This window comes from Mirounga angustirostris, unplaced genomic scaffold (assembly GCF_029215605.1).
Source record: "Mirounga angustirostris isolate CCGP_5_RB_7025 unplaced genomic scaffold, mMirAng1.0.hap1 SCAF_16, whole genome shotgun sequence".
Lineage (NCBI taxonomy): Eukaryota > Metazoa > Chordata > Mammalia > Carnivora > Phocidae > Mirounga > Mirounga angustirostris.
In genome coordinates, this window is record NW_026991724.1 from 41,656,534 (window position 1) to 41,672,555 (window position 16,022).

Consider the following 16,022-nt stretch of genomic DNA (forward strand, 5'->3'; position numbering starts at 1 on the left):
CCATATGTGGGGGTATGATGAGGGTTGAGGGAATCAAGAAGGGATGTTGAGGTCCCCGGAGACTAGCCCCAGCTGCAACTGTCACCACTATGGGGCTCAAGGGGCAAAGCAAGGCACTAGGGTTGTCAGAGCCCCATGAGAAGTGGGCCCACGGAGGGCAGAGGACAGGCTAACCAACAGAGACTGTAGCCTTGGGGGTCATGTAGTTGGGGTGCTAAGGCAAGCAGCAAGTAGAGAAGGAACACCCGATCTCTCCCTTCTCCTCCCTCTGGTCTTTGGTGCCTACCATTGGCCAAATCCAACAGGGGGCTAGAGGCACAGGAGGCCCTTGGTGTGGCCCACCCAAGCCAGACTCCTAGGGCAGAGACTAGGTACAGTGTGGATCCAGGGGGCAAATGAAGAATAATCAGCATGGTTGGGTAAGGCATTCTGGGACAATTCTGTGGTCAAGCTTGGTGGTGAATCTTCTTACCCTGTAAACATCTCTTGAATCCATTCACCTCCATGCCACTAAGCCCCCTCACGGGCCTCACAAATGCTCTGTTGCCCACTGTAATCCACTTGCCACACTTCCCCGCAGTGATCCTAATAAGCAAGCCCAACCCCAACGCCCTTGTGACCACTGTTGCTCTTGGGATGTTGACCAAAGTCTGAAACCCTGCTTGTGAGAGCCTGATACTCTGACACACCTGACCTCCAGCCTCACCTCTTCTCCTCCACCCCCTACCCTGCTCCATGTACTGTGACCACATTGGACACTTTTCAGTACCTAGAATGTCATGTTCCCTCCCACTTCCGAGGTTTGTGTTCGTTGCTCCCTCTGCCTGGATTCTCTCGACCCAACACCCAATGACTTTCTTTCTTTCTTTTTTTTTTTTAAAGATTTTATTTATTTGACAGAAAGAGACAGCAAGAGAGGGAACACAAGAAGGGGGAGTGGGAGAGGGAGAAGCAGGCTTCCCGCAGAGCAGGGAGCCCGATGTGGGACTCGATCCCAGGACCCTGGGACCATGACCTGAGCCAAAGGCAGACGCTTAATGACTGAGCCACCCAGGCACCCACCCAATGACTTTCAAATCCCCACAGGACCTTCAGATCTCAGCTTAAAAGTCACATTCCCAAGAACAACTTCCCGGAGTCCACAAAGCAGGCAAAGGCTCCTTCTCATCACCCCTGAACTTCCTTACTTCACAGTGTGCGTCACAACTGGAATGAACTAATCAATTGAGTAACTGTCTGTTTATAGTCTGTCTCCCCAGAGAGTCTGTGAGTGCCCCAAGAGCCCACTTTGTCTGGTTTCCTTCTCCACCTCAGCACGTTGCCTGGCACATAGTAGGCACTCCAAAATACTCACTGAGCGACTAAAGGGAGAACTTCCAGCTACCAGTGATGGCAGACTAGGTTATTTGGGCCTACCTTGCACTAAAATCATCTAAAAAATGCTGCATAAATTAAAAAAAAAAATACTCTAAGCACTGAAGGCTTGACAGTATAAAAGGGAATTGCCAGGCCAAAATGGGGTGGGGTGGGGGGGCGGAATCCAGACAGGTAGGCAGAAAGAAAAGCCACTTTTTTTTCTTGATGTGTTTTCTGATTCCAGTGAAACTGAATTCTATTTTGACAGTCTCATGGAATGAAAGAGATAGATATCAAACCCCAGGGCACACACAGGTGGGGCATATAATAAGATCCCATCCCACATTGATGTGGGACTCCAAAGGGCTACACCCTCAGGATAAGGGTGAACCAGAAGTAGACCAGCCCTCATATGATCTTGCAATCTAAGTTCTCATCTGGATGGGCCAGGGAAACTCAAGCCTTCAGGTTGATTAAGGTGGTTCTGGACTAGCAGTATTCCTCAGTGTTTGGCAGGAGCAAGTAAAAGTGTTCTCTGGTGGAAGGTGCTTTTGTCCTAAATCTCAAATTTTTCTTTCAAACATTTCCTTTTCTAAAACGATAACCAGCACACAGTCAAAGATGATCAGACACATAAGAAAAATAAGACACTGAGTTCAAAGAAGAAGAAGAACCCACAGAAAACAGAAATAGACCCTTAAGACTTCAAATTATTGACTATAAAAGAACTATGCAAGGGGTGCCTGAGTGGCTCAGTCATTAAGCTTCTGCCTTTGGCTCAGGTCATGGTCCCAGGGTCCTGGGATCGAGCCCCGCATCGGGCTCCCTGCTCTGCAGGAAGCCTGCTTCTCCCTCTCCCACTCCCCCTGCTTGTGTTCCCTCTGTCACTGTGTCTCTCCCTGTCAAATAAATAAATAAAATCTTTAAAAATAAAAAAAATTAAAAAAAGAACTATGCAAATAATGTTTAAAGAAATAAGACATACTTAAAAATAACTTGCAGGAGATGGGAATGTGTAAAAAGTGACATCGCAGATCTGAAAACAGAATCAAGCTGAATCTCTAGAAATGAAAACTACAATGACCAAAGTCAAAAACCCAATGGATGGATTTAGCAGCAGAGTTAACACAGCTGAGAAAGAAATTAGGGAATTAGAGAAGTCAGAAGAAATTATCATAAATGTAGCACATAGAGACAAAAGGAGAGTATGGAAGAGACGACATGAGCTAAGGAGGAAGAGAGGGTCTAACATATGTTTAATGTTACCCCTGAGGGAGGCAAGAGAGAGGGGAAATGGAGTAGAGGCAGTGTTTTAAGTGTTAACAGGTAAGAATTTTCTGGAACCAATGAATGAATACATGAAGGGATGCATTGAACCATTTAGTGGTCAGTTATCCTTTGGTGATAGAACTCCATGTTTCAGACAACCTAGAGCTCAAAAGATACCAATGGGATATTGTGGACCCAGTCTGTTCTTGGCCAAGGGCCATGCTGCCATACAATACCAAGTTCAGTGTAGCAAAGGACACAAGAAAAGGGTGAAAAAATCAACTCTTGCCTGTCTCTGCCTCTGCAGCTCACCCCCAGCTGCATCCTCCTGTTCCTTCTTTCTCCCACAGGCCTTACTGCCCAGTCACCGGGAGAGAGCAGAATGCCATTCCCCAGGTCCCTCCATAGTCAACTGGGGGTATAGTGGCATGGCTGGGTGGGGTGAGGGAGGCCTCTGTCCCTCCCTGATTCAGTACTGATGGAGACATCCTCTTCTTAGATACTGTGCCTCTTCTCTCCTCTGACCCCAGTCTCCCTGTTCTATGGCTGGTCTCCAGTCTGGGCTCTCAAGGGTACTTGGGGGAGACTCATTGACCAGCTGGCTGATACAGTCTAGTCCTGGCTGGGGTAGGAGGACTTAAGGAGGAGGGGATGTCCTAGAATGTCCCTTTGCCATAGCTGAAGAAGGCTTGATGATGCCCGCACCACCTTGGGGTCCTCCAACATGGGCCAAGGAGCACTAATGTCCCTCACTGTCCAGCCCACCAGCACCACCTATGACCTGGATGGCAAGCATCTAGAAGCTGGGATCCAGAGATAGGAGAGAAATCACCCAAGCCTGGGTCCTACAGTCCTCTGGCTCCCACCCCTAAGCTCTCTTGGGCAGGAGAGTGACCTGGCTGGCAGGCGGGTTACTTTGTTTCTGACTCATGTTCCCCTCTCGGCTTCCAGGAGGCCTGGTCCTGGTCCTCCTCGGTGTGACTCGTCCTGGGATCAGGTTCTTGTGGTTGCTCTGTTCTGAAGGGACACCCATTCATCATCTTGCCTCTGGGGATCCTGGCACACCTCTCAGACATGCTCAAACAGAGAGGCTGCCAAACCTGCGCCTGGTCACACAGCAGGTGTGTGGCGAGGCCAGGACACACACGGTCTCACGCCCCCGGTGGGTGGGAATGCAGGCCAAGCCCTTGTGTAACTAGCATCGGGACCTGAGTTCTGGGAGCAGTTCCACAGTGGAGGCTCACTGAGGCCCCAGTCCCACCCTGGCTCTCTGGCAGGCGCCAGATTCCCCCACGCCCAGCAGCAGGTGCCTCCAAACCATTGTGCTTTGGGGGTACCAGTCGCAGAGGCTTGTCTCATAAGGAAAGCAGCAAGAGACCGCCAATGGCAGCCGTCTCCCATCCCCTGATGCATGAAGATGGGGGGTGGGTCATGTGGGACCCCAAACCTGGCTCTGCAATGTCTCTGACATGCCATTCCAATTTCTGAAAATCTCCAAGATGTTCCAAACAATATGCAGTTGATTTAATTTTAAAAATTAAAAAAAACTAAAGTAAATTAAGTTGAGGAATGCTGGGTGGAGGCGGGGGAAGGGGAGGGTGTCGTGAACTAAAGCCAGAGAAGAGAGTCTTAGGAAAACATGAGTGTTTCACTCCCCTGGGTGGATTTGTGGGTGGAGAGGGTCAAACTATTCCCCCCTGGTCGACATGTGTAGGAGCCCAGGTGCTGATCCCGCCCCTGCCCTGTCTTGTCACGGGTCCTGAGACCCAGGGCTTCTCTCCGAGCCTGGGGTGCAGCCAGGGAGGTAGAAGACCCGGGCACGAGGCTGCTCTCCTTTCTCGTTTGGTTCACACACACCCCGAGCAGCACTGCCCCACATAATTACATAGACTGCGCATCACTCAAGATGCTCATCGTGCTTCTGACACATTTCGGGCTGGGAGCCATCATCCCCACCTCCCCTGGGCTCAGGGGCCTGGCCCGTGACTCACAGGCCTCCACCTCTCCCAGGTGAGACCGCTCCTCAAATAGAGGTCCAGCTTTGGTGAACTTGGGAATTGCTCTTGGGAGGACCCTTCACCCCTCCTGGGCATGGACACTCCTCCAGCCCAAGGCTCCAAATCAGCTCCAGGTTCGAACGCACCCCGCACACCCCTGCACCCATGCCCATGCCCACACGGCACCACTCTCCCCGGGGAGTCGCCCGCATCCCATGGCTGCCCTCCCTCCTGCTGAGGCCCTGCACCCAGCCCGGCCGACCGATGATTTAAGGCCTCCTGGCCTCTCTCCATACCTGCTGCCCTCCCTTGGTTCGGCCAGGGGCATCCAACTGCTGTCTTGTGCTTGAGCAGGGAGATGGGGGTGCCCGAGAGCTGCCTGCCTTCCTTGCCTGAGGAGTTTGCTCATTAACTTGCGTTACTCTCATGTTGGCCTTCCTGGCAGCAAGGGGAAAAGCAAGGCCGGTTTCCAGAGCTCTTTCCAGCTGGTGGCCCCATCTCTAAGGGAGCGTAAGTGTGGCCCAGGCCGCCTCCCACCTGCTTCTGTGGCCCCTCCTCACCCCTCCAGGATCCCAATCAGGCCTCCCCACAGGGTGGAGGGCAGCCTCCCACCTCACTTCCTGGGCTCGAGCTAGCTCGGGCAAACGGGAACCAACTGTTTGGCCAAGGGTTGAGATGACCCAGTGGGGAATGGAGGGTGGGCAAAGGGGCAGGAGGTGTCTCCCCCCATAGCACATCCTTCTGCTCTCCTGCCACCAGCAAGGGAACGCCAGGGCCACCGCACTCACTGAGGTCCCAGCTTTCCAAATAGAATGGAGTTAACGGGAGGCCTGTAGTGTTGGCAGGTGGGGTGGGGGGTGGTCTTTCAGGATTTGGGGAGGCTGATGCCCCAGTGAGAACGCTCTCAATGACCAGAAGTCGTCACTGAGGATTCTGCCCTTGGATCAAGAATCTTCTCCCATGACACCCTTGCTGGTCCCAGTGCTGTCCGTGAAGAAGAGTTTGACCACCGTGCTCAGGCTGCAGGGTCACCCACAGGAGGGCTCTGCGCCGGGGAGAATCTCATTAAGCCTTCTAAGCAAATAAATTTATTTGCCTTCTAAGCAAATAAAAGGCATCCCTGGGGGAAAAAAAAAATCGAAGCCAGATCAAAATGACTTCAGGAACTTGGTTACTCCGGATGCAAGGATTTTGCCCTCATTATTCCGACGACTGTCTCCTTCCACGGGGCTTTTTCAGGGACCAAGTCGTGCCTTCCCCAACGCCCCCTGCCTCCTGCCCTAACGCACAGTAATCTCATTACCTTGAGCCAAGTGTCTCACAAGCTTTGCCTGTTAACCTTTCACAACAACTGGATGACTGACGGGGGTGCTCGTTTTGCATACATTTTGCCTAAAAGGAGACCGAAGCTCTGAGAAATCAAGAGCTGCGGTGAGGGCCACACTGTCAGGAGCAGGCAAAGCCAGGACTCAGCTGGTGCGAGAGCTGCAGGGCCCTCCTCCCAGGACCCAACCTGATCACGGGATGGGAGAAAGAGGAAACTTCTAGTAACAAAGGGCTTTCCCCCAGAACCCGACTATGCATTGGTCAGGCACGCACCGGGCCAGGACATCTGGGCTCCATGCATCTGCTCAGCGAGGACTGTTGGCCTACTATGTGTCAGGGTCCTGAAGGAGAGTGGCAGAGGCCCTCAGCCCACACCCGCTGTTAGTGGCCCCAGGCCAGTGGCACTTGCCATATGCTGACTTAGACGTACATTGAAGCATTGCCGACACCAGTGTCTTCAAATTGTTCTGGGATAAATCCTTTGTCCTGTGGACTTATGGGTTAAGGCCAATTAAACTGCTGCCAGGTAGGGCTTATTCCCTATAAATCAGTGGGAATGTGGTCACACGAATTTTAAATATCAGATTAAAATCAAATTAGTGGGAAAATTGGGAACAAATTGCCTTCAAGTACAGTGAATGAGTCTATTTTTAAAATGTTGCCGCACCAGGCAAAATAGTGAAGCGAACACATTTCCTAACAGCGAGTAGACACCGTGATGGGAGTGATTTGTCATGCTTAGTCACTGTAATTGCTCTAGCAAAACTGAGGAATCAAATAAAACGTGTTTGCAAATTGTAAATCACTCCGGGAGGCTACTTCAGACGGGTCCAAACCTGACATCGAAGGTCACAGCACCTCTCTGGGGGCAGGCAGACACCTCTGATGCCACCTTGCTCTCCGGGCAGGGGTTATGCCGCACGTCCAGTCGAGACCATTGCCCAACGGACCCGAGAGAAGGGCCGCCATAATCAGCCGAGTTTCCTCACCAGCACGGTGTCCTGGAGGGCACCGGGAGAGCGCTCCGGTTGGCTCGGGAGGGAGGTGGGAGGTGCTCCCTGAGGCCTCCGTGGCTGGGCAAGAAAGGGACAAAGGCTGCTCAGGGAGGAGAGGCTTTCTTTCTGGTGAGAGGCTGGCGGCTACTGGCCAAGGCGCAGAAATACCATCAGATGTAGAAGGCTTGGGACAGGCTGTGATGGCTTCCTTGAGGCCCTGTCTGGATCACTGGGTGACATGCCCTGGCCCTAGGCCACCGGGTTGGGCCACTGGTGATCCTGTCCTCAGTCCCTCAATATTGACTTTGCCGGTCATCCTGGAGTGGGGACAAGAGGAGAGATACAAAGAAACCGTCTTTGAGGTTTAGACCTTCACAGCAGAAACGCCGTGATCCCAGCTGCCCATATGTCTGAGCAGCTTTGGCAAGCTTGGGGCATCCTGTACTGCCCGTCCCCAGCCCTCTCTTCTCTTCCGGAAAGCCCGCCTCCTCCTGTCCACCCTCCCTATGGAGCTGACCATCTCCTGGGGCCTGGCTAGCCCCTGCTTCTGGTGCTAAACTAATCACACAGAGGTGTTGAGGATTATCTAGAACCAGATAGATTACCTTTCTTAGGCCTTTCGTTGCTCCCATAATGGTGAACCCTGGTCCCTCGAGCCCCTCGGGAGGACCTCAGGCCAACCCAGTGGACCCTTGTGTGGAAAGGAGGGAATGAGGATGTTTCTTAAGCAAGGAGAGAGGGGAGTTGCAGAGAGAGCCATGCATTCAGACACATGTGTTGAAGGCTTGCCGTAGGCCAGACGCAGGCCAAATTCAGCAGGAAGCCAAGAAAGGCAGGATCCCAGGCAAGTTCATGTCATTTGGCTCCAGGAGTTCATGGTGACCTTGGGGAGAACAGTTTCCAGACAGGGTGAGGGTGAAGGTGGAGGGTGGGGACAGGGAAGATGAAGGTCAGAAAGTGGCTCTCTGGGTACATAAAAAGCACAAAGGATGTTTAAAAAAAAACCACTTTCTATCCCACCTTGATCGCTCTAAGAAAACTATGTATCTTTCAGCTGGCCTCAGGTGGGCCTCCAACCATGGTCTGAAGAATGGGGATAAGGAAGGGTCTAAATAAAATAAAATAAAATAAAATAAAATAAAATAAAATAAAATAAAATAAAATAAAATAAAATAAATAAAAAAGTAAAATAAAATAAAGTAAAATAAACAGGACTACTTCCATTCCCTAAAGAAAAATAAAAGGGTCCTACTTCTTGGCTCTGCCCAGAGAGGGCTTCAGAGCAATAGCAGATCCTTTTCCTGTAGTCTTTGTCCAGCCCCTGGGGGCCCCTGAGGGTAGCCAGGTAGTGTGAACCCCCGTGCCCTGCTCCCCTACCAATCATGTCGCTTCTGAGAGCCCAGCTGGCCTCCTTGCCCTGAGCGCCCACCCACTCTGCAGTCAAAGGGGGACCTCTAGGGTTCAGGCCCCATGGTGTGCCAACACCATCTTCTGCTGTTCCCCGGCAAGGGCGGTGGGCTTGGGCACGGCGAAGGAAGAGAAAGGGGATCTTTGGAAGGTATCGCGTAGGGAGGCCTGTTCCTAGTGGGTGGGGCCAGAAGGCTAGAAAAATAATAAATAAAAACAAAAGTGAAGGGAAGCAAAGCTCTTGGGTGCCAGAATGGGGCTGGCTGAGGCTGTGACTGCATGAGTAATGGGTTCCACATTTGTCTGGCTCCATCTGCAGTGACCGGGATTCAGGATGCACAGTGGGCCCTGCAGGAGGCTGGCGGGGAGAGCCCAGCTGTAGCCAGATCTAGGCATCCCCCTGAGATGGCCCCATCCCCGGCTGGCCACAGCAAGGCTGAAGCATTGGTGCGAGCTCACGCTCCTGCATCGCAGCTTCCCCCCCTGCCCCCGCCTGCAGCTCCTGGGTCCCTGCCGGCCTACACAGATTGTTCGCGTTATTAATGCCGTTTTCCCAGAGATTCCATCTGGCTTTTTAATTGCTCTGGGATGGGGCTAGGATGCTTTGATAGTGAATTGGTATCTTTCCTATGTCTCTGCTTACGTCAAATGCTCCATGCACAGAGAGGGGCTGAGGGAGGGGAGAAGTGGGGGGGGGCATCAAGAGAAGAGAGAGAGTATCATCTTTCACAGAGACAAGAAAGATCTTTCAAAGGTGCTGGTGGTTTAATTCTATTTAAGGAAAAGACGAGAAAGGCCTTCCCCACCCGCCAATATAGGAAATAAACAGATGGGACAGAGCCACCGTCCAGGCAAGGACCCTACCCCGTGTCTGCAGAAGGGCTGTGGGTGCCTGGAAGGACAGGCCTCACGGATGAGCAAGGTCAGGGTTTCTGCTCTCCCTTGACTGGCTTCCCTTTCTCTCCCCACTGCCCTCTCTCCTCCCATGAAATCAGCAGCTTCTGGAGGAGGCCTGGCAGGTTCCTGCCTGGGAAGGAGGGGGCGGGAGACCTGGGAGGGGCAGACACTCCTCACCAGTCCCAGTGGCTCATCACAGGTGTCAGGGCCAAACCCCATGTTCACAAATTCCCAGGAGATCCAGGAGATAAGGGTGACATCCGTGACGGTGCTAAACCATCAGGAGGCATCTGGCAGCAAAGGAGAACCTCCCTCTCTCCCTTTTACCTTTGCTTCTTCCCTGGAGGCTGGCTCCTCTGAGCAGCGCTGATCTCAGGGGCCACCAGGCTCAGGTGGCCCACCGAGGGGGCGAGGTCCCTCCTACCTCTCCTGAGAGAGTACAAGGCAGAGGCATCCAGGCATGTTGGAATGGGTCCATGACCAGGTCTTGGATCAGACCGCTGCCTCCAGGAAGCCTTCCCTGGTGGCGTCTAGACACACTTTGAGCTTCCCTTTATTGCACTTGTCACCCTTAAACTACATCTTGGGACCACAAGACTGTGAGCTACGGAGAGTAGGAGCCAAGTCTGTTTGTCTCCAGCTGAGTGACCCATCCTTGGCACAGGCCCTGGCACCCAGTAGACTTCCAATAAATACTTGGGGTGTGTTCAGTGCCAGGCTCTTGGAGTGGTTCTTCACAAAGGCTGCAGTCAGGAGGGGAACCATGGGGGCCCTGCAGGAAGCAGTGGGTGGCAAGGAGCAGCTCTTCCCCGGGGGCCCCTCTGGCCAGGCACAGAGCACATGCCGGGTAGGTTCGCCCCACACTGCCCCCTCCCCTTGGCCAATTGCTCTGTCCCCTGGGGGCCCCTGCTGGCCCCATACCTTCCCTAGGGTTGGCTTTGGTTGGATCTGTCTTGTCCCCAACAAAGTCTACCCTGGACCTCAGGGTCTACAGTAGGAGGGGTGCCCCTCTGTAGGCTGACAGCTTTGAAAGAGGAAACCCGGGAGATGAGGCAGTGGGAGGGGAGAGGGAGGAGGGCAGGCAGGAGGGGTGGCCCTCCCCTGCTCATCCTGGGATCTGTTCTGGGGGCAAAGGGGGAGGCTGAGGTTTGGCCCCCTCAAACAAGAAAAACTGGAATTAGCACTGAACTCAGAGAGGGTTTGCTGGGGCCTAGCAAGCCGTGGCCTGCCCTAGGCCTTAGGCAGGCAGTGGGGCTCTGCCTCTTTGGTTCCCAGGGCGGTGGGGCAGGCAGCTGCCTCCACACTGGGCTCGTGGCCTTTCCTCGGCCAAGAGCGGCCATGGGCAAGGAGGCAGCAAGACACAGGACAGAGAGGGCGGGGGCCGGGGCGGGAAGGGGGCAAGGTACCCCTGTTAACCACACGGGGCAGGAAAAACTAAAGTTTTCAGAGTCGAAAAGGAGTGTGTAATTTCTTGAAACTGTCTCAGCCCACATTGGCATACGTGGTAAGCTGCTCCAGTGAATCCTCCCGGGGTGAAAATAGAAGGTAAAGAGTGTCTGCCTTTTACCCTCAGCGAGAGTAAACTCTGAAAGCCCAGCCAGCCTCCTGTGCTACTTCCTGCCAGGCCTGATTCTATCAGGCGTGAGTGTGGGCCCCTCTGGTTGGCTATCACTGCTGCTGAGGGGTTGCCGGGGTGCCTGTCCTCCTAGGGCAGTCGCCTGAGTGGGGACGTGGTCCAGGGTGGGCACAGTGGGGAGAGTGCGTACTGGTGCTGGCTCCTTGCCAGGTGGTATGGGTCAAGGACCACATACTCAATGCGGGTCCCCTTCCGGGGGGTTGGCTGGGGCAGGGCAGGCATGGAAGGTGGGGCGGAGGGGTGCTCGGCCTTCAGGCTGCCCTTCGGGGCCCTGCTGGGGTAGGCTACAGCCATACAACCCAGAGCAAGTGGGGAGGGGCAGAGAGGCCTCCTGCTTGAGGCCTCCCCCTGCCCTCCCTGGGTCCTGCTGGTGGGGAAGGCAGGGCGGGTATGAGCAAGGCTTCTACAGAGCTAGAGCTGTGAGTGATCTAGAAGCAAACGTGGCCGAAGGGCCCCCGGAGCCTGGAGCCACCAGCCAGACCTGTTCAAGTCCCAGAGAGCCCGTGGCAAGGTCAGGCAGAGGGGTCCTTCTCTGAGTCCCTCTGCTCCTCTCAGGGGCCCAGGAGAGGCCACACCAAGGCCCTGTGAACCCCCCTCAAACTCGCCCCCCGGGACACTCTTGCCTCAGGCTTTGGGCTTTCTCAGCTTGGAGCCTGCCCTCCTTCTGCCGTTTATTTGCCTTGGTTGGGAGAAGTCACCCCCTTAATGTAAAGAGGGGCTCAGGATGGGAGAGCTAATGAAAGTCAGGATCTCAGCCAGAGAATACGCAGTGATTATTTACAAATGTGACCTGGCCCACAGAAAACATTGGAAGTAGCTTTTCTGGTTTTAAAAAGACACCAAAATTTACTTTGATATGTTTATATTATAGATATAATACATAAAACATCTAGCATGAAACTCTACGTTCTCCCCAAAGGAGAGAACCAAGCTGTCCTTCCCTGCTCCCAGCCCCAGCAATCTATGCATGCTGGCTGGAGGCCGCCTCCCTTCCAGACCAGGAGCCAGGGCCTCTGGGGGGACAGGCCTGTGGGTGGCCCAGGCCGGAGGGCACTGAGGCCCACAGCCCCCCCACCCCCCAGGGAAAGAGGAAGCCCACCTCACCTCTTTGGTTCCCCTGGGAGCAAAAGCAATCCCCAAAAACCAAAAGGAAAGAGAGCCGCAGACCCTCCCTGCAGCTGCTGACAAAGAGTCTCATTTTGGCAAGTATCTGAGCAAAACCAAAACAAAACAAAAACCAAATAAAATGGTGGTTTAACATAGACGTGCACATTCACATTGCACAAGGCACCGCTGGGACAGAGAGGCCAGATACAAGTGTTGATATCGGCTGATAAAGCAAAATATTTGGAAAGCTTCTCATAACTTCGGTCCCTCTGGGATGGACAGATTGTGCTTCATGTTTGTATGGCAATGCTGGCAACATACAGTACAAGGCTGATGGTACCAGGGTCCCTTCACCCCCCCCCCCCCCCCCCCCCCCCGGACCAGAGCTCTAGGTGTCCCTGCGCCACCAGGCCGCCACTCCCATGAACACATGTCCGGAGAACTAACCCCTGTCCTAGCTTTCTGGTCTGACTGGGGGCAGGGGGCTCCCACCGGTCACCCAGTGACCCCCATCTAAGTGCCTCCCTGTTGCAGGCTGGAAGATTAGAAGCAAGGAACTAGGGACCCTCCACCTTCGTGTAGAACTGGGGGAACAACCTTCGAAGTCCCTGTATTTCCTCCCTTCCAAGGACAGGCGCTGGAGGAGCGGCTAGGGCTGGCTTGTCGGGATCTCTGCTCCCTGAATCTTCCTCCTGCCGTGGGCCTGCACATTGCCTTCTCTCCTGGGGGCCTGCAGCCTCAGAAATGAGGCAGGAACCCTCCAGATAAAATGACAAGGCACATATTTGCTCCCCCTACTCGGTAGGAATCGGAGCGGTGAGTTTACGTTTCCAAGGCACAAGGTTATTCCTTAATACTAGAGTTGCCGGGGCTCCCGGCTCAGCCCCACAGCACTTCTCCTCTCCTGCAGGGAGAAACCATCGCCTGACCCCTCATCTTAGACGCACCGAATCTGGCGCGGAGGAAGGCAAGGGGCGCGCGCGGTAGGCCAGGCTTTCTGGCGGCACCGGAATCTCCTAGTCCCGGCTTGCGCCGCTGGGCCAGTCTTGAGATCCGGAGACCCGAAACCATTCCCTGGGTCGCAGCCGGCGGCCGGCCCAGGGCGGTCCCGCCGCCCCGCGCCTCACGCGCAGTTGCCCATGGCCTTGACCAGGGAGCTCTCGGGCAGCTGGCGGAAGATACCCCGCAGCGTGTCCAGTTCGCGGCTCAGCTGTTCCACCCGCTTGCGCAGGCGGTCATTGTCACTGGTCAGCTCCAGCACCTTCTGCTGTGTCTCCACGTTGCGCTGCTTGGCCTTGTCCCGGCTCTTGCGCACGGCGATGTTGTTGCGCTCGCGCCGCACCCGGTACTCGTTGCTGTTCTTGTCCACCGACTTCTTGACTTTGCCCGCGCCGCCGCCGCCCGCGCGGAGGTCGGGGTGCGCAGCGGCGAGCCCCTTGAGCGCGCCGCCAGGGCCTGGCAAGCCAGCGGGGCCGAGAGCCGGCGCTGGGTGAGGGCTGGGCACGGGCGTGGGCGGCGGCGTGGGGTGGCCGGGCTGCAGGTGCATGGTGGTCTGGCCGCAGTGCGCGATCTGGAACTGCAGGTGCGGGGCGGCCAGGTGCGCGGGCGGCGGGTGCGGGTGCGGGTGCGGCGGGGGCGGCGGCGGCGGCGGCTGGTAGGGGAAGAGGCCGGCCAGCGCCAGCTGCTTCGCCTCGTCCTCCTCGCGCGGCTCCTGCTTGATCACCAGCGGCCGCAGCGCCGGCGCCCCGACGCGCTCGTACAGGGGCTCCAGCCTGCCGTCCAGGTAGCCGGCCGCCGCGCAGCCGTAGCCAGGAGGGGGCCCGTGCGCCCCTCCGGGCATCACGGCGCCGCCGGGGCCCCCGGGGGCGCCCGTGTAGTCAAAGTCGCCGCCGCCGGCTCCTGCGGGGGCCGCGGCCGCCTTGGCCTTCTCCTGCTGCCGGCTGTGCTGGAACAGGTCGGCCAGGAACTCGTCGTTGAAGGCGGCCGGGTCGATGTAGGCGCTGATGTCGATGGACGTCTCGTGTTCGCAGATGCCGCCCAGCGGCTCCGGGGCGGCAGGTGGGGCGGGGGGTTGCGCGGAGCCCGCGCCCCGGGGAAAGCCGAAGGCGGCGCTGCTGGGCGCGTGCGGGGGACTCTGGAGGTGGCTGCTCATCGGGGGCCGCGGCTCCGCCTCGTAGAAGTCGGCCGACTCCATGGGGGAGCTACAGTCCTCCCGGCATGGCGAGCCTCGGCGGCCTCCAGCCTGCGCGGGGTGCCAATGCTGCCACCGCCCACCCGGAGCCCCAACTCCCTCGCGCCCGCGCAGCTCCAGGTCGCGAATGGCCAGGCCCGCGCGGGCCCAGCATTTATACCGGGGGCGTCGCCCTTTAGAGTCCGACGGCGGAGCGGCGCCTCCTGGGTCTTAGCGCCTGCCTTCCGGAGGGGGTGGTGAGTGGGGCCGGAGCGCGGCGCGGGCCGCGAGAGGCCCCGGCGCAACGCCCACTAACCCCCTGCCCCGCCAGCCGGACCCGGACGCGCGCGCGATGCCCCACCCTGGGCCGGGCTGTCGCCCCCGCACACACGTGGTCGGTGACTGGGCCCCCTCCTCTAGCTTCCCCAAGGCACCCACTTCCAGCCAACGGTCGGGGAGTCCGGGAGCACCCAGACGCTGCGCGGGGCGGGGCGGGGCCGGGGGGGACGAGCTGGCGGGGGGCTGGTGGAGGGCCAGTCTTGGTCTCTGAGCTACTGCGGCGCGGACCTGCTTTAAAAGCTAGAACTAGTCCTGTTCGGGAGCCGCGTCTCTGCTAGGCGGTGGCGTGCAGAAGGGGCCGGAGCCGGGGGTGGGAGGCAGGGAACAGTTTGGGACGTGTGGCCCAGTGCACACAGCGGCACGGAGAGGCCGAGGGAAGCGTGCTGGAGCGCGGTGATTTTGCGTCTTTATCTCTGATCTCCAGGCGACCCCACTGATTCCTCGCAGAAGTACCTCTCCCCCGCTCCGCCTCTCACAGTCCTCTGGGGTCCCGCGGGCTCTGCACCGCCGGGCGCTAGGACCCTGCGAGGAGCGGAGGGAATGGGAGGCGGCTGCGGCGGGGGAGCTTGGAGCACCCGGCCGGTCCATCCGCTTGGGCTGGAAAACTTTTTCTTTTTGATTACTTCTCCTAGCCGTAGCGCTAGGGCTGCTAGGCGCGCGGGGCTGGCGCTGCCACCCGGCCCTGGGCCGCCAATTCTTTCCTGCGGGACGGGCCCAGCTGGATTCCAGGGCTGGGGTACCGGGGCGAGGTGGGGCGCATAGAGGGAGGGGGCGAACTTGACTCGGGACGGCGATCCCAAAGCGGGGTTGGCGGTCAACGGGACCAGGATCCACTGTGTCCCCCCACTCCCCGCCCATTCTGGTGGGAACGGGGGTGCCAAGGGAGCCGGGGCGTCCCAGAATCCGAGCACCTACTGGGAGAACCCTGCCGATGGTTCGAAGGGCTCTTGGTTCCCGGGATCTTGGGGAACAAGGTGGCCAGGCCCGGGTGCCCCTTGGCCGCCGCCTCCGCATTCACTGCCGCCGGGGGAAGGGGTTTAAGGCCCCGCGTCTCCCCAGCCACGTGGCGCCTCGCGGTTCTATCCCGGGATCGCGGGTGGGGGCGGGGGGCCGCCGCCGGGCTCCCGTGGGGCCTCCCGGGCCCGCAGGTCGCCCCCACCGCCCCTTTCGACTTTGTGCGCTGAAGCCCGACACCGCCTGGGTGCCGGTGGGAGGTGTGCCTGCTTGAGAAAAGCCGGGCTGCACAGGTCAAGACCCCCTCCCGGCCTGCGGCCGTCCCAAGCCTGGCAAGGCGCCAGAGCCCGCCCGGGAGCCCTCGAAGAGGCGCCCCGCAAAGGCACAGCCGGCCCCGGGAGGCCAGGCTTCCACTGTGGTCACTGCAAAGAAGCAGCTTCGGCTGGGGAACACATACTGTGCTTTAATCAAGTTCCTATTCAAAATATTCTCAATGATTAATGGCCCAACTGCTTCTTCTTCTTCTTCTTCTTTTTCTTCTTCTTCTTTTTTTTTTTTTTTTTGGTCCA

The 16,022-nt window shown here is 57.1% G+C and overlaps 1 protein-coding gene and 1 long non-coding RNA gene across 2 annotated transcripts; both read right to left on the reverse strand.

The window, feature by feature from the left end:
• Positions 1 to 3,889: 3,889 nt before the first annotated feature.
• On the reverse strand, positions 3,890 to 11,032 carry LOC129046298 (uncharacterized). Its single transcript, XR_010408214.1, has 3 exons — positions 9,575 to 11,032; positions 7,549 to 7,826; positions 3,890 to 7,260 (listed from the first exon to the last, which is right to left on the reverse strand). It is a non-coding gene; the product is annotated as an uncharacterized LOC129046298 (long non-coding RNA).
• A 696-nt stretch (positions 11,033 to 11,728) lies between these two features.
• CEBPA (CCAAT enhancer binding protein alpha) lies at positions 11,729 to 14,321 on the reverse strand. Its single transcript, XM_045891222.3, has one exon. The coding sequence runs from the start codon at positions 14,182 to 14,184 to the stop codon at positions 13,114 to 13,116; it is 1,071 nt and encodes a 356-aa protein (XP_045747178.1). The 5' UTR covers positions 14,185 to 14,321; the 3' UTR covers positions 11,729 to 13,113.
• Positions 14,322 to 16,022: the final 1,701 nt, after the last annotated feature.

Coding starts and splice junctions, on each gene's coding strand:
- CEBPA (XM_045891222.3), bottom strand. CDS start 14,184: ATGGAGTCGGCCGACTTCTACGAGGCGGAGCCGCGGCCCCCGATGAGC.